The sequence below is a fragment of the Salmo trutta genome, chromosome 38 (genome assembly GCF_901001165.1).
Source record: "Salmo trutta chromosome 38, fSalTru1.1, whole genome shotgun sequence".
In the NCBI taxonomy this organism is placed as follows: domain Eukaryota; kingdom Metazoa; phylum Chordata; class Actinopteri; order Salmoniformes; family Salmonidae; genus Salmo; species Salmo trutta.
This window is the reverse complement of record NC_042994.1, coordinates 16756142-16775865: the sequence shown is the minus strand read 5'-3', so window position 1 is coordinate 16775865 and position 19724 is coordinate 16756142. Positions and strand designations below refer to the sequence as shown.

At 44.2% G+C, this 19724-nt stretch overlaps 1 protein-coding gene, 2 non-coding genes and 1 pseudogene across 3 annotated transcripts; all 4 read right to left on the bottom strand.

Moving 5' to 3' along the window:
* Positions 1 to 442: 442 nt before the first annotated feature.
* LOC115177611 (exportin-1) lies at positions 443 to 19428 on the bottom strand. The gene is made up of 25 exons (XM_029738522.1): positions 18860 to 19428; positions 17893 to 18024; positions 15753 to 15854; positions 15396 to 15468; positions 15137 to 15198; positions 14987 to 15031; positions 14700 to 14881; positions 14384 to 14432; positions 14173 to 14292; positions 12685 to 12813; positions 12225 to 12383; positions 10239 to 10436; positions 9808 to 9946; positions 9400 to 9581; positions 7302 to 7458; positions 6694 to 6857; positions 6306 to 6440; positions 4752 to 4935; positions 4170 to 4276; positions 3422 to 3616; positions 2787 to 2955; positions 2307 to 2441; positions 1874 to 2030; positions 1492 to 1588; positions 443 to 1324 (listed from the first exon to the last, which is right to left on the bottom strand). The coding sequence occupies exons 2-25, from the start codon at positions 18016 to 18018 to the stop codon at positions 1178 to 1180; spliced, it is 3213 nt and encodes a 1070-aa protein (XP_029594382.1). The 5' UTR covers positions 18019 to 18024; positions 18860 to 19428; the 3' UTR covers positions 443 to 1177.
* Positions 1680 to 1766, bottom strand: LOC115179043 (uncharacterized; annotated as a pseudogene).
* LOC115179041 (small nucleolar RNA SNORA5) lies at positions 3131 to 3267 on the bottom strand. Its single transcript, XR_003872807.1, has one exon. It is a non-coding gene; the product is annotated as a small nucleolar RNA SNORA5 (small nucleolar RNA).
* LOC115179047 (small nucleolar RNA SNORA17) lies at positions 7631 to 7763 on the bottom strand. Its single transcript, XR_003872811.1, has one exon. It is a non-coding gene; the product is annotated as a small nucleolar RNA SNORA17 (small nucleolar RNA).
* Positions 19429 to 19724: the final 296 nt, after the last annotated feature.

The following is a 19724-nucleotide window of genomic DNA, read 5'->3' as shown; positions in this document are numbered from 1 at the left end:
AACATATATTTGATGGAAAATATATGTTTGTTTCAGGACGAGTCACAATGCTGCCTTGTTGACAACCGAGTGAAGCAGATTACAGTTCGATTTGAGAGGGTGCTCCTCCCTCACAGCTTCTGCCCTTTCACATCACGGGCCATAGACCGGTGAACTGCGGCTCAGGTTAATAGATGGCCCTCATTGGCACCAGCAGACAACTCACCTTGCAGACATTTTATTCATTTGGGGAATTTGTCAGAGAAGTATTATGCCATGACATCGTTTTTTTATTTGTTACTCCAAAGTATTTACTTAAGTAATTTGACCTTAAAATTCAACCTTCTTCCTCTCAAAATGCAGACTTATCGGTGAGTGATTAATGGTTTCAAATACTAATTCAGATATTGGATTTAATAACCTTCAATGATGGAAGGAAACACACAGAATAGGACATACACAGTTTTGTAAAAATAACCAACTTTATGTTCCCATAGTACTAAGACAGCTTTACAAACAGGATGATATGCACATAACCTTCCTTTGATCTAACATTCTTGTCCAAATGTCAGAGCAGTCAGTTTTTGGTGCAAACAAAACCTGACTCGCCACATAAAAACTGCTGCCAAAACAGAAACAAAGGAAGCAGCGTCATTTACCGTCACATTCATCTGCAGGCTCCTCCAAAAAACACAGTTCTTTCTATTGGAGCACTTCCTGACACTACAGCGCTTTTTAAAGTAGCCTTTTTACGTGTGCTTTTAACATATCTTACATATAAACAAATAGAAGGGGTGTTGGTGGGGGGAGTGTAGGGAAAGAAAGAGGGTTAAAAATAATTATTTCAGTCAACTTCATGCACGACTAAACAGAGGATGACCAAAAATATAAAGCTTGAATTAGCGAGGGAAAAGGAGCAATACCGTATTATTACACAAATGACTCTGTATAAAATGCGTCTGTATGCAAAAAAATGTGAGTGCCTGAATCATAGGCGCAATTCTCATTTACATATTGGCATTGATTTGGTCGACAAAGCACCTCTCAATCTCTCTCACACACACACACACACACACACACACACACACACACACACACACACACACACTTGACAAGAGGAGCTCCCAGCTTCTCTTGGCTTTCTTTTTTTCAAAAACTGTACATGTTTACTGTTGTGTTCGTTCCTATGTGGCGGCGCTCAGTCGCACATCTCCTCAGGGAGCTCATGGGGGTTGAGGATGCCGGGGACGGACATCTGCAGCTTGTGTTTCTCCTCCTGGGCCTGCCGCAGCGACATCTCCCGCTCCTCCAGGAACAGGTCTGTGGTGTCCTCGCCAGCAAACTCCTGGACAGGGAGTAAAGAGAGACAGTTGAGTGTGAGGGACAAATATCACTTCTGTCTACCATGCTCCAGTGGTTTGACACCTCAGACTGATAGACACGCGAGGGCCAAAGAGTTACTAAGCGTTTGCAGCCATGTGTGTGTGTGGCTACAAAACCAGAGTGACTCACCTTGATCTGCACCAGGAAGTCCCTCAGGTGCTCCTTGAAAGCGGGGATGTCCTGGTTCAAGCTGAACAGACCTGTTACAAACACCTTCACCTGGGCACTGGAATGGAAAGGAGAGTCAGGATCACAACACAATCACTTGCCTACATACCAACTACCTACAGTAAGTAGATCACTTTAGATCAACTAGTTATTGTCTGAACTACAGGTTCACTGTGGCAGCCATTTGGGCCAGTGCGGTCCATTGTAGAGGAAGCAGCGAATTTGACAAGGCTGAAAACTAACACATCCCTATCTAAGAAAATGTTTCATTTTAAATTTCCTTGAAGGGGCCCTCAGGGCAGCTAAGAATAATGCAGATAGGCAGGCTGACAGACACACTTACTCTTGTAGATGGGGGAAGGCTGTCTTGAGCAGGTTGGCCACGTACTCCTGAACGTAGCCCTGGTTGTTCTGGCTGGCTGGGTTGAGGGAGGCGCTGATTTTACCCTCCTCCACCAGGTTGAACATGTACGCCAGGATGGACGCGTGCATGGTTAGCCCTGCAGAAAGTCAAGCATAACATCAATTATACCCACGCTTGTCTGGCACTCACCAATGGCACTTAAGCACATTGTCGTGTCCATCTGCCATGTCTGTGTTTGACTCTGCTGCGATGTGACATCAAAGTGAAATATCCCCATCAGGAATCAAACCATCTACCCATCTAGTTGGTAACAAGGACTCGGATTCCTCGCCTGTACCCAACACTTATTACAGCACCATAGATGTTTCCGGTGATATTTAACCGTCAGCCAACGATCCCACCACCCCCTCACCTGCTGTGTGCGAGGTATCTGTGACGACAGAGAAGATGTGCTGGAGGATGTCACAGAAATAGGTCTGGTAGAAGCTCTGTGCGGCAGCCTCCTCCTGGGCCACGTTCTGCAGCAGGGTGTAAAGAATCTGCAGACCTGGGGGACATGACGAGAGACGGAGAAAGAGAGGATGCGGGATGAGTGGCTTGATGACAATAATAAGCAGGGCATATTCCACAATGTACCGAAAGGACTATTTTCTCAGACTCATTAAGCCCAGTCCTGGACTAAAAAGCTATTCTCCATTGAAAAAAAGCCTTAGTCCAGCATTAGAGTTAATCTGTGTCTGAAAACCCATAATATTTGAAATATAGAGTTAAGTGAACTGCATTTCACCTCAGAGGAGTTTGACAACCTCATTCGTCAACACAGATCCAATCTCGTGAAAGTCATAGTATGTATGAACAGGTAGGTAAGGCCAAAGCATATGGAGGGTCCTACCAGTGTCTGCAACATTCCTCATGGTGTGTTTGAAAGCCCAGATAATGGAGTCCAGAACCAGTTTGAACTGGGCCGGGGGAATGGAAAGGAAGGCCGGGAAGCACTGCGAGTTCACCGCTTGAAGTAGGTAGAAGAAATGGGTCCTATGCTCTGGGTACTCCTCAAAGTCCTGGAGAGGAAGAAAAAGGGGACAATTAAAGTTGGACAATGTCAGTGGAATTACTTTCTATAAGGAATAAAGACTGCTTGGATTATCTCAGTCATATACAGTCTTTGTTCACATATACAAAAAGTATCCTGTGTTCAACAATCCTGCACAACCATGCATTGTAAAAGACTTGACCAATTGTCTGTAGTACAAATTTATCCCCAACACCCACGCAAAAGGGTTGTGGGGCCCATGAACTACAGGTTCACTGTGGCAGCCATTTTGGCCAGTGCGGTCCATTGTGGAGGAAGCACCGAATTTGACAAGGCTGCACACTAACGTGTCTTTCTGTTAATGTTCCTTCGACATCATGTGCAGTCTATAAGGGCCACTCAGGCCAGCTAAGAATATGAACTAATTAATAGATTACAGCATTTTTAGTATAGTGCTATAATAGTATAGTAGAGGAAACATCTATGAAACATACTTTATTGATCATGTTCAAAGTGCACTCAAAAACTGCGTCGAAGATCTTCGGGATCTCCCCGGTGATGTGTCCGCCCAGCTTATTGACGATGGTCGCCATGGTGCTGAGCACCTCAGGCTCTCTGGCGGCGGGGACGTTGCGCTGGTAGTCGATGAGTACGGCCTCCAGCAGGGGTGGGACAAAGTTCTCCCCCACCTGAAGAACCACGGAACGTGGTAGAACGTGACCAGTTAATAAAGGGACATTCAATCTAACAAAGCAAACTGTCAGATAACTGAGGGCTTGGGGCTCCACTGGGGGATAGTGGTAGTTCAATTCATTGGCACCATAGTTATTTTAGAGGAACTGACAGGCAAATGCTATATCTTTGTCTGTGATGTGAGCTATTCTCTGCCTTTTCAACGTGTAAGTGGATGAAATTGTTTCAATGGCCATAATGCCTCTGGATAAGGTTGGGGCTGTGTGGAGTGCAAGCTAGTCCAGACAGCGAGTTGGATCTTTCTGGTTGTCTTTCTGCCTCCCGTTTCTCTATGGTGTGGTTTAGACAGGCCATCTATGGTCTGAGAGACGCCCGCTCTGATCCCACCATTAGATTTAGATTTTCTGTTTATTTAACAAGGCAAGTCAGTCAAGAACAAATTCTTATCTGCAATTACAGCCTTCTAAGAGGATCTATAGGAGAACCACTGGTCTACAGCATTCCCTACAGGCTGTGACTCTAGATTTGATTAAGACAGGACAGACTCGCCATTTGTGGGTCGTTGGAGCGGCTGACCCAACCGGAGATCAGCTTGAGCGTTTCTCTTTTCACCGTCCTCATGCTCCGGATCAGGGGCTGCTTGGTCACCATCTCTCCTAGCAGGACAATAGAGCGTTAGTTAGCTAGCATAGGGTTTAGTGGGGTAGCATGGAGATAGAATTGGAGAGCTCAGTGACGCTAAAGAAACATTATTATGCCGCGTTCAAAACAACTGAGAACTTCAGTGCGTTCAAGACAACTGGGAAATCTGAAGGAGAAAAAAAAAGAAAAAAAAACTAGCTCCGACTGAGAAAAATCGGTGTGAATGGTCACCCAGCCCCGACTTTCCGACCCGAATATCACTGACGGCATGATTTGACATCGTATTTTTCCAGAGTTCCCAGTTGTCTTGAACGCACCGTTTGACTGGGCTTATAGTTCTGTGACTGATGCCGCAGACAGTTAAGCACACACACACTTTGACTAGCAAGTGCCTCAGGCATACAAGAGTGACAGACCCACACACACCAAGACAAACAAGCACCTCGGGCACACTGATGAGACAGACGACTAGGCACACACACGTCTCACCGTTGGTCTGGATGGCAGAGGAGATGTTCTCACTCAGACACTTGTAGACATTGAGCATGTCCAGGTAGATGCGTCCCAGCTGCACCACGAAGGGGTGTCCCACGGCCTTGCAGGCCCGCACGTTGGTCTTCAGGATGCTGCCCAGCTGACGCACCGTCTCCGCATCCTTCAGGATGTCCACATTCTGGGGGAGAGAGAGTCAACAAGTCAGTTAAAATGCTTTCACCGCATCTTCGGACAACATATTGTAAGTCGCTCTGGATAGCTTTTTACTCAAGTGTAAAAAGATGAGGCTTTGCGAGTTGCTATTTACAACAAATGGGAGAAAAAGCATTTGTTGCTGATAAAACTACAAGGGCATCTAACACGGTGTTCCTCTTCATTTCTCCATGGCACAGCGGTACAAGGTGGGTGTTCCTCTTCATTTCTCCATGGCACAGCGGTACATGGTGGGTGTTCCTCTTCATTTCTCCATGGCACATCGGTACATGGTGGGTGTTCCTCTTCATTTCTCCATGGCACAGCGGTACAAGGTGGGTGACACCCTCGTGTTGTTTGGGTTGTGGGGGAGATCTTCGTGGGCTATACTCAGCCTTGTCTCAGGATGGTAAGTTAGTGGTTGAAGATATCCCTCTACTGGTGTGGGGGCTGTGCTTTGGCAAAGTGGGTGGGGTTATATCCTGCCTGTTTGGCCCTGTCCGGGTGTATCGTCGGACGGGGCAAGTGTCTCCCAACCTTTACTGCTTCAGCCTCCAGTATTTATGCTGCAATAGTTTGTGTGTCGGAGGGCTAGAGTCAGTCTGTTATATCTGGAGTATTTCTCCTGTCTATCCGGTGTCCTGTTGTGAATTTAAGTATGCTCTCTCTAATTATCTTTCTTTCCGAGGACCTGAGCCCTAGGACCATGCCTCAGGACTACCTGGCCTGATGACTCCTTGCTGTCCCCAGTCCACCTGGTCGTGCTGCTGCTCCAGTTTCAACTGTTCTGCCTGCGGCTATGGAACCCTGACCTGTTCACCGGACATGCTACCTGTCCCAGACCTGCTGTTTTCAACTCTCTAGAGACAGCAGAAGCGGTAGAGATACTCTGAATGATCGGCTATGAAAAGCCAACTGGCATTTACTCCTGAGGTGCTGACCTGTTGCACCCTCGACAACCACTGTGATTATTATTATTATTATTATTATTATTATTATTATCTGACCCTGCTGGTCATCTATGAACATTTGAACATCTTGGCCATGTTCTGTTATAATCTCCACCCGGCACAGCCAGAAGAGGACTGGCCACCCCTCATAGCCTGGTTCCTCTCTAGGTTTCTTCCTAGGTTCTGGCCTTTCTAGGGAGTTTTTCCTAGCCACCGTGCTTCTACACCTGCATTGCTTGCTGTTTGGGATTTTAGGCTGGGTTTCTGTACAGCACTTTGACACCAGCTGATGTAAGAAGGGCTTTATAAATACATTTGATTGATTGATTGTGTTGCGTCCATACAATTTAAAATGCTTTGAAACAAAGGTAACCAAAACACAATCCCTTAGTGGAGTGTGACTTACCTTGGTGGCCTGTTGGATGATGCTGTCCCACACCTGGTTGGGTAGCAGCATGTACTTCTCGATGAGGTGCTCTTGCACGGCCTGGTCCGTCTGGGCCCCAATCATGTAGCCCACCGCCTCGTAGAACGTGTGCACCTGAGGGGAAGAGATACGAGGTTGATTATGGTCATATGAACATCTGCTGCTTCATAGCCAACTCCAGCCATTTCACATGGCTGTGACAACTGGAAACAGGTTGCTCCCTGAACTTGGCCAATAGAAAACTCAAAACCAGTGTTGCTATTTGAAAATGTTTTTCAACTACTACTGTATTTTACTCTTCGTTTTGGTTGTTTTCAGGGGCCTGTAGCTCAACTGTGTTACGGCTAATCTTGGGGTATCTGTGTACCTGTTGGGGCTGGAGGTCACAGATGATGGTGTTGATGTTGTTGAGGATCTCGTCGATGAAGGGCATCACCTCGCCCACCTGCACCTGGACAAAGTGGCGCCGGCACTTCTGGGCGATCTTGATGAAGGTGTCGCACGCCATGTCCTGCACGCCATCGTGAGTCTCTGCCGGGAACAATTGTGTTCAAATAAAATGTTCAATAAAAGACACACTGTTGGGGCGTGTTCATTTGGACATACCGCAGCGGAACTTTTTTTAAAAGCCCCCCCCCCCCCAAAAAATATATAGATGTACTATTGTAAAGTGGTTGTTCCACTGGATATCATAAGGTGAATGCACCAATTTGTAAGTCGCTCTGGATAAGAGCGTCTGCTAAATGACGTAAATGTAAATGTAAACCGCAAATGAGTGTTCCTTATTGGACTAGTCCTGGTAGTCCCTCCCTGTTTAAGTTGGTTTTCTTCTGTCTTGTGCCAAATGAACAGAGTCCTAGTATTTTGCATGGATGCAAAAATCACACCAAGGAAATACATTTTCAAACAACACTGAAAACAGTATCCGTTATCTTTTTGAGATATGCAAGTGGTGGCCTGAACAAAGTTGCTTACCGTGCATGAACTCAAAGAGCTTGTTAACAACAGTCTTGAGGAACTTCCAGTGGGCTCGGAGGAAGCGTGGGTACTGGCCCACGATGTACATGATGTTTGAGGCGATGATGGCCTTGTTGTCCTTCCCCCTCTTCTGTTCACAGAGGCCCAGCAGGTCCTGGAGACATGATGAGAAAACAACAGTCGGTCAATAACACAGAAACGCAGCTCAGTACATCCTGACAGTCACTCTACAGCAGCAGAGTTGGGGCCAATTACATTTGAAGTCTTGTCAGGTGACTTGGACATGTCATTTCTCCATAAGTGTCATTTAATTCTTTTTTTTGCCAAATGTCAGTTCAATCAATCACTCCAAGCACCCACTGTTCTGAGTCCTCGGCGTAGACATAGCCCTGTTACTCTCCGCCCCTCATGACACAGGCTCAACACGCACAGTCAGACTGCAACACCTCAAGGGGCAGGCCATTCAATTTCTGAACAGTAAGTGAACATTTCTGGTCTAACAGAGCACGGAATTGATGACTAAGACCAGCAACTACTGTATGTGTGTATTTTCCCCTTTAACCTGTTTGGGCTAGGGGGCAGTATTGAGAATTTTGGAAAAAATATGTGCCCATTTTTAACTGCCTCCTACACCAACTCACCAACTCATATTATTGTTCAGGTTTGGATAGAAAACACCCTAAAGTTTCTAAAACTGTTTGAATGGTGTCTGTGAGTATAACAGAACTCCTATGGCAGGCAAAAACCTGACAAGGTTTCATGCAGGAAGTGGCCTGTCTGACAAGGAGTCGTGCGTCTTGCATCTGTTTATTGAAGAGTAAGGATCTTAGCTGTAACGTGACAATTCCTAGGGCTCCAATAGGCTCTCAGAACCCGGGAAAAACCTGAACGATGACGAGGCGGCCTCTGGCTGAAACAGATTATCGCCTTTGCCAAGTGGCCGATCAGAGGGCCATTGAATGAGGCGCGTGCACGATTCGCCCCCGTGGAGAAATTTAATTCGGCTGTTTAGGCTCATTGCAGATTCCCGGTCGGAATATTATCGCTTTTCTACGAGATAAATGGCATAAAAATTTAAACAGCGGTTGACATGCTTCGAAGTACGGTAATGGAATATTTAGAAATGTTTTGTCACGCCATGCGCCATGCTCGTGACCGTGATTTAGTATTCTGATAGTGTCTAGAACGCATGAACAAAACGTCGCTGATGGAACATAACGATGGATTATTTGGGACCAAACCTACATTTGTTATTGAAGTAGAAGTCCTGGGAGTGCATTCTGACGAAGAACAAGAAAGGTAATAACATTTTTCTTATAGGAAATGTGATTTTGGTGAAGGCTAATCTTGCCGGGTGTCTAAATAGCTAGCCCGTGATGGCTGGGCTATGTACTTAGAATATTGCAAAATGTGCTTCATCCGAAAAGCTATTTTAAAATCGGACATATCGAGTGCATAGAGGAGTAATGTATCTATAATTCTTAAAATAATTGTTATGCTTTTTGTGAACGTTTATCGTGAGTAATTTAGCAAACTTAGTAAATTCCCCGGAAGTTTGCGGGGGGTATGCTTTTTCTGAACGTCACATGCTAATGTAAAAAGCTGTTTTTTTATATAAATATGAACTTGATTGAACAGACATGCATGTATTGTATAACATAATGTCCTAGGTGTGTCATCTGATGAAGATCATAAAAGGTTAGTGCTGCATTTAGCTGTGGTTTGGGTTTTTGTGACATTCTATGCTAGCTTGAAAAATGGGTGTCTGATTATTTCTGGCTGGGCGCTCTCCTGGCAATCTAATGTTTTGCTTTCATTGTAAAGCCTTTTTGAAATCGGACAGTGTGGTTAGATTAAGGAGAGTCTTGTCTTTAAATAGCTGTAAAATAGTCATATGTTTGAGAAATTGAAGTAATAGTATTTCAAACGATTCAAAAATCGCGCCACTGGATTCAGGTGGCTGTTACGTAGGTGGGACAAATTCGTCCCACCTGCGCCAGAGAGGTTAAAGACCGTAGCTACCTGTGAAGTTGCGACGCGTGTATGTGCGTGGTTGCGAGTGCCCGCTGTGTCCGTTACACAGACTACTACAGACCTTGATGACGGTGACCAGGAACCTCTTCTCGTCCTCCTCGTGCATGGCCCCGCTGATGGAGCCGATGGCCCAGCATAGCGTGTTCAGGTTCCTCCACGACCACTCTGTCCCGTTGACCTGGTTGTGCAGCTTCTCCGTCATGATGCGCTCCGTATCCGCGTAGTCCAAATGGGTCAGGTAAACTGGGGGGTGGGGTGGGGGAAGAGAGGGAGTATGTGAATAGTGCCCTACGTTATAGACAACGAACAAAAGTGTGTGGGAGAAATGTGCGTCACTGACAGAGCGATCAGTTGTGGAAAGTTCCTTTGACAAAGGAAAAGATTGAGGATTAACTGACATTACAGACTAGAGAGAGAGGACATGTATATGTGTGTGGAAAGTTCAGACTGTCCTGGGCCAGGCACTCACCCAGTGTCTCCCTCATGTTCTTATAGAGGTTGATTGAGTCTGTGTCCTTCATGAACTCTCGGACCACCTCTCCCTGGTCATTCTCCACTACCAGCACTTCCTCTGGCTTGGCCATTCGGCTCACCATCAGCGTACGCACCTGTGTCACCGGGCAGACATGCCAGTGACTATTAATGGACAATCTAAATAAAGTAATCCTATCAGAGACACCATGATGAGGCAGGGACACAGTAGAACAGCAAGGTTGTGTTCAGTAGGGGGAAAACAGTTTGAAGTGGTGGGAACCTTGTTCGATTGTCACACATTTTTTTTATTTTGTAGATTGCTTTGCTACGCTGTGCCCTATGACACGACCCTGAAGGACATTGGTTTGGGGGAAGGTCAAGAGTGTGTGTGTACCCGTCCATCGGTCTCTATGTGTTACTCCTCACCTTGGAGAGCACGGGCAGGTAGAGGTGCCGGCGTGGCGGCACATCAAAGTGCTGGCTCCCAGAGAGCAGGGGGGAGGTGGAGGTGGAGAAGGGGCTCTCCCTGTAGAGCTCGGCCGCCAGGTGGTTCCAGTACTCCAGACAGATCTTAAAGATCTCTGTCTCCTCCACCTCAGACACCAGCAGCATGTAGTGAAGAGCCTGGAGGGGAGAGGGGGTGATTAGAACAACAGAAGGTAAGGAGAATGTTGAGGATTGGGGGGTTAGCTCCATTTCAATGGTGTGTGACTTGAGGATGAAAACAAAAACTGAACAAAAACAGAATTAAAAAAATTAAACGCAGATAACAAACTCAGCAAAAAATAAACGTCCCTTTTTAGGACCCTGTCTTTCAAAGATAATTCGTAAAAATCCAAATAACTTCACAGATCTTCATTGTAAAGTGTTTAAACACTGTTTCCCATGCTTGTTCAATGAACCATAAACAATTAATGAACATGCACCTGTGGAACAGTCATTAAGACACTAACAGCTTACAGACGGTGGGCAATTAAGGTCACAGTTATGGAAACTTAGGACACCAAACAGGCCTTTCTACTGACTCTGAAAAACACCAAAAGAAAGATGCCCAGGGTCCCTGCTCATCTGCGTGAACGTGCCTTTGGCATGCTGCAAGGAGGCATGAGGACTGCAGATGTGGCCAGGGCAATAAATTGCAATGTCCGCACTGTGAGACACCTTAGACAGCGCTACAGGGAGACAGGACGGACAGCTGATCGCCCTCACAGTGGCAGACCACATGTAACAACACCTGCACAGGATCGGTACATCCAAACATCACACCTGCGGGACAAGTACAGGATGGTAACAACTGCCCGAGTTACACCAGGAACGCACAATCCCTCCATCAGTGCTCAGACTGTCCGCAATAGGCTGAGAGAGGCTGGACTGAGGGCTTGTAGGCATGTTGTAAGGCAGGTCCTCATCAGACATCACCGGCAACAACCTCTCCTATGGGCACAAACCCACCGTCGCTAGACCAGACAGGACTGGCAAAAAGTGCTCTTCACTGATGAGTCACGGTTTTGTCTCACCAGGGGTGATGGTCGGATTCGTGGTTATCGTCGAAGGAATGAGCGTTATACCGAGGCCTGTACTCTGGAGCGGGATCGATTTGGAGGTGGAGGGTCCGTCATGGTCTGGGGCGGTGTGTCACAGCATCATCGGACTGAGCTTGTCGTCATTGCAGGCAATGAGACAACCTCCTCCATCGTGTGGTACCCTTCCTGCAGGCTCATCCTGACATGACCCTCCAGCATGACATGCCACTAGCCATACTACTCGTTCTGTGCGTGATTTCCTGCAAAACAGGAATATCAGTGTTCTGCCATGGCCAGCGAAGAGCCCAGATCTCAATCCCATTGAGCACGTCTGGGACCTGTTGGTTCAGAGGGTGAGGGCTAGGGCCATTCCCCCCAGAAATGTCCGGGAACTTGCAGGTGCCTTGGTGGAAGAGTGGGGTAACATCTCACAGCAAGAACTGGCAAATCTGGTGCAGTCCATGAGGAGATACACTGCAGTACTTAATGCAGCTGGTGGCCACACCAGATACTGAATGTTACTTTTGATTTTTACCCCCTTTGTTCAGGGACACATTATTCAATTTCTGTTTTTCACATGTCTGTGGAACTTGTGCAGTTTATGTCTCAGTTGTTGAATCTTATGTTCATATAAATATTTACACATGTTAAGTTTGCTGAAAATAGTTGACAGTGAGAGAACATTTCTTTTTGCTGAGTTTAGTATTTGAGGTCAAAGGTAAAATTGTTCTGGCTGCAGTACAGGTTGGGGAAGAACAAGGGGGTATGTTAACTGTTAATACGTGACTTTTATGAATGAAAGCGATTGATTCATGCATTTCTCCCCAAAAAACATTGTAGGAACAGTATCTCTGCTGTTATTGTCCAGTATTCAGGGCGTTAACGTTACCTCCACGAGTGTCTCCCTAAGGTTGGGCCTCTTCTCGATGAGCTGTCCATGCTCTTTCAGGAAGGTGCAGAGGAACAGGCTGAGGTTTTGGATGAAGTTCTGCTCGTCGTCCTTGCCATTGGAATATGCCAGGCGAATGTTGGTGTTCAGGGGGAGCATCTAACACGCAAAGAGAGATAGGGGAAAATACAGATTATTTGATGCGTCAATTAGTGTTAATTCACACAAAAAAATGTATGCTAACTTCTTAATACTTGTTATGATGCCTGCAATATGATCGTTGTTGAAACACAGAGGAGTCACATAGGGTCTGCAGTATCCTGTTTAAAAGAATATGTAACCCATCGGTTTGTCCTGGTCCATCATTTGGGTACCACTGCTACAATACAGTTTTGACAGTAGGCTTAACTGGCCAGCAGATGGAGCTATGCGTACCAGTTTGAGCTGACATGGTGTGTACCTGTTTGAGCTGACCCATGGTGAGGGTGAAGAGGTTGACAAACTGCTCCTCATACTGGTTGACACTCACGCCGGCGATCTCCGTCAGACACTTCAGCGTCACGTTGCGGAACATGGGCACGTTCAAGAACTGGGAACGGACGAGAGGAAGAAGTTAGTCAACAGGGTCGTATTCACTAGGCACAAATCAGGAGAAAACTGAAACAAGGAGGGTCTACTTGAGCTTGTCCAATAAGAAAATGTTTTGGACTGAAGTTCAGTACACAACAGTTCACCTGATAAGACTGAATCCAAACATTACACTTGATTTTATGTGCATTTTACATTCTGTACTTTGACGCATTTGCTGATAACGAAATCTGAAAATACTCTGGATACATTCAGTATAACATAAGAATATTCCTGAAGAATGTGGGGTAGGTGCAACATAAGAAAGAAAATGACAAGGATTTAAGTGAGAGGACTAACTGGTGTCTCCAAGTGGCCACACACCTCTCAAAGAAGAGTCTTCAACTATAAGCTTCTTTTTTTTTGCTCTCCTATCTGTGCTGTTGAGGATCTAGAGCAAGCACACTTGTAGTTTAGTCCTGAACACATCCCCGCCATCGCACAATTACTATTGTGGTTTACGCAATCCAATAAAACCCCATTAAAAATCGCAATCTGGGTCAAGTGGGCATGATTTGAAAGGTTATTCTATTGCCAACATGACCAGCCGTTATAAAATATGATATTACAGTGTTCAAACGGCAATTGAGAAACTTGGTGCACATAGAAAGGAGTCATGACTGCATTCAGGTGCTGCTGCAAATTTTCTTCACAATTAACAAACATAGGCTCATTCAGTTCAGAACAACCCAGGGTATGATGCCATATCATATTGTAACTGTACAACAAACAGTGATCATAAAATTTGACACTGTATATGACACGAGTTGTATGATTTGGATATGTGAAGGTCACATTTGGACGAGTGTTTGTTTGGCTTGCTTGTATGACATCAAAGCGGTATTTATTATAATCCTCATGTTTCATCTCTCAAAATACAGTCCTGCTCAGCCACTACAGAGCTCTGACGTCATGTACAGCATGTTACTGTACAGCCACTACGTTCCAATTTAGGCACTTATTAGCGGCCAAGTCTGCCATTTTCAGCCCGTATACGGGTACAAGTGTACGGATGTTTGCAGCAGACCAAGTCGCCGAAGCAACAAGGTGCAAATGTCTCAAACGTTCACAATATTGTTCCTCCGGTTCTTACACACTTGCAAGCAAAACCAATGCAAGAGCGCCTTTGTGAGAGGATGCCTATAGTTCAACTGCTGTTTCAAGTTTCCACAAGCCGGTATTGCTTAATCACATCAAAAACACCACTACATTGCCTAGGGAGATGTTTCAATGGAACCGAGAAGTAGTAATAAGTCGATACTTAGTCATCTCATTTTCATTATGGGGACAGGTGCAAGTGAGTCATCAGGAGTTGAGTTACCTTGTACACCAGAGTGCTGATCAATTTGGTCTCAAATATGTACCCCAGGGGGATCCAGTTCAGGAAACGCAGGAGAGTCTCGAGTGTGGCTTGGACCAGAGGGGCATTCTGGGAGTTTTCCTGCAGAAAATGTTTGCATTTAACTTGCGTTGGGTATTCAACATGTCAATTTCATATCAAGACAGTTTAGAATCCCTGAGCCATTGCTTACCATGACAAACTGGCAGAGCTGAAATATTTGCGAGAATTCATTGCACATACTGAAAGAAAAAGAAAATCATTACTAAATAGCATGTCAGTGTACAATTCCATCTTATGTACAATTCAGTTGCCATGAAGGACTGGTAATGATACCAACCACTAATACTCAGGGAAACAGACTCTTTGCAATATACAATACATCTCCAAGCAGCCAAAGCATTTATTGTATAAATAAGCATTCAATTGTACTGTGTAGACTACATTGTATCCTGCGCATATGACAAACTTTAAAGTTATTAAGTAGCTGGATAGGAGATGTTATGTACCTGTCTTTCAGGTGTTTGGCCTTCACCTGGGTCATCTGCCCGCTGGAGAAGTCAAAGACCTCCTCACTGAGCAGCTTGAGGATGATCATGTTGTTCTGACACAGGCTCTCGCTGGTGCGGCTGGCACCCACGATGTCACTGATGAAGGTGGGCCAGTGCTTGGGCCACTCCTGCTTCAGGATCTACACAAGCAGAGGAGACACATTGCATTTGATTGTTTCAGTTTTAACCATTTGTAATGACAGGACAGACGTGTTTCTTACAAAATTGTATTTTTATTTTTTTACCTGTACGAGGATCATGTTGAGTTTTGCGATGTACACTCCATCTTTCTGAAACACAGATTAAAAACACAGATGAAATTTTGGAATCACAGAATTTCAACATGGAAAATATTGCAGCGACAAACAGAGTCAAACACCGGAACGACTCTTTACCTCGACATTTGCGGCATCAGATGAGGTCTTGATAATCAGACCAACGACGTACTTCTTTATTCCTGAAAACATGCAGAAATGTTTGACTCAACATAGTCAAAGATAAAAATGTTTGTCTGCATAACACGGAACATTAGCTATGTAGTCTAGCCACGTTATTCCCTTATCTTAATGTCACTGTTCATTCCTAAGGTTCGTATCTCACGCTTGGCCCTAATATAGTTGTGTTATTCCAAACAACCAATGCAGCGGGTGTTACCTTCACATTGATTTCTTGGAAGAATCTTCCAGCGTGTTTTGATCACAGTCTCCAGAATTTGCAGTGCATAGTACTGGAATGGAGAGGGAGAGGCTTAGACTATCAGGAAAGGCATATCACTCACAACTTCATCTCATTTCCACTAATAAGACAGATCTTGTATGTTTGATATATATTGGATAAAATACATCAAAAGCTAACAAATGTAATAAACAAAATCTACACATCTCTATGGATCCAACTGGACTGCCAATGCCTGGCTGTAATGATATGCTTTTCAATGTTGACTTATATATATATTCGCCCTTGTTAGAGGATGTAAACCGATCACAAGGAATGAATCACTGACACACATACTTTAGTCTTCATGTTCTGAGAAAACTCCAGGATGGTGTCGACTCGTGTCCATGCGTCCGGGTGATCCTTGAGGTTGGTCAGCACCTCCTGTGCCATGCGTTGCTGTGGAAGACGAGGAGAGAGAAACTGTTCTGAGATCTGTGTGGCTTTAACTTCTTTGGGATCAGGGGGCAGTATTGAGTAGCTTGGATGAATAAGATGCCCAGAGTAAACTGCCTGCTACTCAGGCCCAGAATCTAGGATATGCATATTATTAGTAGATTTGGATAGAAAACACAAGTTTAAAACAGTTTGAATGATGTCTGTGAGTATAACAGAATTCATATGGCAGGCAAAAACCTGAGAAAAATCCAACCAGGAAGTGGGAAATCTGAGGTTTGTAGTTTTTCAAGTGATTGCCTATCCAATATACTGTATCTGTGGGGTCATATTGCACTTCCTAAGGCTTCCACTAGATGTCAACAGTCTTTAGAACCTTGTTTCATGCTTCTACTGTGAATGGGGAGAGAATAAGAGCTATTGGAATCAGGTGTCTGGAAAAATGGCATGAGCTCAGTCACACGAGTTCCTTTACATTTCTAAAGACAAAGGCATTGTCCGGTTGGAATATTATTGAAGATTTATGATAAAAACATCCTAAAGATTGATTCTATACATCGTTTGACATGTTTCTACAAATGTAATTCAACTTTTTTGACTTTTCGTCTGGACTCAGTGCATGCGCCTACTGCATTTGGAATAGTGAACTGAAAGCGCGAACAAAAAGGAGGTATTTGGACATAAATATGGACTTTATCGAAACAAAACAAACATTTATTGTGGAACAGGGATTCCCGGGAGTGCATTCCGATGAAGATCAAAGGTAAGTGAATATTTATAATGCTATTTCTGACTTTTGTTGACTCCAACATGGCGGGTATCTGTATGGCTTGTTTTGGTGCCGTAAAGCTTTTTTTAAATCTGACACAGCGGTTGCATTAAGGAGAAGTGTATCTTTAATTCTATGTAAAACACTTGTATCAACGTTTATGATGAGTATTTCTGTACACTGATGTGGCTCCCTGCAAAATCACTGGATGTTTGAGGCAAAACATTACTTAACATAACGCGCCAATGTAAACAGATTTTTGGCTATAAATATATACTTTATCGAACAAAACATACATGTATTGTGTAACATGAAGTCCTATTAGTGCCATCTGATGAAGATCATCAAAGGTTAGTGATTCATTTTATCTCTATTTCTGCTTTTTGTGACTCCTCTCTTTGGCTGGAAAATGGCTGTATGTTTTTTTTGTGACTAGGTTGCTGACCTAACAATCATATGGTACGCTAGCGTCCCACATATCCCAGAGAGGTTAAAGGTCTAATCCACAGTTGAAACAAAGTATTAACCCTGCCACTAAGGGATGGAGAAATGTAAACACTCAAATTCATAGAGAGCAATGGATGCAAGGACTGATCTTCCATGATATGAAAGTTACAGTTTTAACCATGTTCAGGCTATACGTCCTTTGTTTATGTTTACAAACATGGGAGTAAAGTAAGTTTGTATTTTGAGTCATAACGGGGTACAATTGTCTGGCTACTTAAACTCCTTGCTCCGGCCAAATCCTACACCACGCCTACTGACGTAAGTTTCTTCTTCGCAATGAGTCCTTATTGAGACACCTGAAACCCCACCTCTTTAAGGAATACCTGGGATAGGATAAAGTAATCCTTCTAACCCCCCCCTTAAAAGATTTAGATGCACTATTGTAAAGTGGTTGTTCCACTGGATATCATAAGGTGAATGCAAAAATTTCTAAGTCGCTCTGGATAAGAGCGTCTGCTAAATGACTTAAATGTAAATGAGTCTGGATCTGAGTAACTCCCGACAAATTCTACAATGGAAAGCTATTCTAGGCCGTTGGATTGGTCCCATAAACCAAAAGTTTGGGCGAGAGCCAGAACACACATGGGTAAAGCAACTGAAAATTCAGCTTTGGCTTTGATACTCAAACCCAATTAGAAATGATCCAATCACTGTTTTTGTACAAAACCCCTGATTTTGAAGTCACTGCAAACAGCCTCAATGATGGCAATCTGACTGAAGTATGTAGCAAATGATAGAGCAGCAGAAGGGCAAGGAGCAGCTCACCTGTGATCCAATGTCATAGTACATGGAATTGACTACATTGTCCAGCAGATTTATGTCCAGCTTTTGACTGAAGTCTAGCAGCTGTCTTGCTGCATGATCCGCCAACATTGTCATGTTTGCTGGCATAGAGCTCTAGGAATGGAGGGGTGAAGGGAAACATGAGAACAAATGGCAGAACTTAACTACAGACAGACCTGTAAATAAAACCTAACCAGAAGACCAATGATATTATTTTCACTCCCTATATTACTACCTATGGCTACACCCACCCACGTAACAACAATGGCGAAATATTGAGTGTGACAAATTGCGACATCACTCGCAAGCCTGTAAACTTGAATAGATTGGGCAATTGCGACACCATGGACCACAAGTGGTATTTATGGCGCGTTCAAGTGCTCGTCGGGACCAGGATAATCGAAAATGTCCGACTTGTAAACTGGTTGTAGTTAAACACGTGCAAGGTTTAAACCAGTCGTACATTTCCGAGTTTTCCAGTTCCGAGAAGCACGTAAACGCGGCAATACAGCAACCCCTCCCTCCATCCAGCGATACAAGAGTGCTGCTATTGCTAGTTGATAACGTTAGCTTGCTAGCTAACGTTACTGTTTAACTTATGGCTAACTTAGCGTTTACTATTGTTAGCTAGCTTTACCTCTATTGTGTATACCACTTAGCTACGTCTAAATTAACTGACCTCAAAGTTGACACAGGTCTAGCTAGCTTGTCGCATAAACTAACGTCTTGGCTAATGTAGTTATGTTAAGTCTGTAAGATGATTAAATTACGACTATATTCTAATAACAATTCTAGCTAGCAAGTTAGTTTAGCTATAAAAATCAGTCAGCTAGCTAAAAAGCTAGTTAGCCAGCAAGCTATTAGTATTAGCTAACGTTAGCTACATCACTACCCAAACTCAAGAAATTCAACCCATTTAGCGAGCTAAACAGCTAGCTACCAAACTTACCTTATTTAGTCTTTCCGTTGTAATAAAAAAAAGAAGAGACTTTTGCTCTTATTTTTCAACTCTCGTCTGGCTGGATGTCAGGCTATCTCATGGCACACGTTCCAGTGTGGTTGACATTCGCTAGCTAGCTTCCTGGCTAACTAGCCAAATGATTGATGTCCTGATAACACGCCGTTAGCTGTATGTCCTGCCACTGAAGCGAAGTTTTAGTATGATAATGTACATTTAGCAATTTACCATATAGCAAATAAAAGTCCACGGACTAGTCTAGAAGTATCTTAGCAATGATTAAGCCGTTGCTCACGGTGAGAAATGTTATCAAGTTAGCCTGCTAATGCACAAGCCAATGATGACTTAGCTTCCCTTGTCTAGCTAACAATTTACGGAGTCACACGTATTGCGTTATTCCGGTTCATAATCACAAAATAAAAGAATCTTGAGTTTATTATTGGTTCTATTCGTATATAATATTTGATAGCAGGGCTGTGTAAGAGCGTGTACGCTAGCTCTTCATCTCATGCTTCAAACCCAAGACCGGTTGAAACCGGTTAAGACTGGGATATTCCATCTAGGTTTTTCGGCCCATGGCGCCGCGTAAAATTTGGACTATGTGCACGCCCTTGAGTGATCCGATTGGTTTGTTCTAAAATTGTACAAGGGTTGTCCTGTTATTTTACGGGCTAAAGATGCTGTCAATCAAAATGAACATCCATCCTTCAGTACCCATGCGGCTGTGTTTTCCGTTGGTCTGCGGGGTCCACACACCCAAAACATATATAGTCAATTTGGGTTGGTAAATGACTTCAAGTCTATGTACTGTACATAGACTTGAAATCACTGGCCACTTTAATAATGGAACACTAGT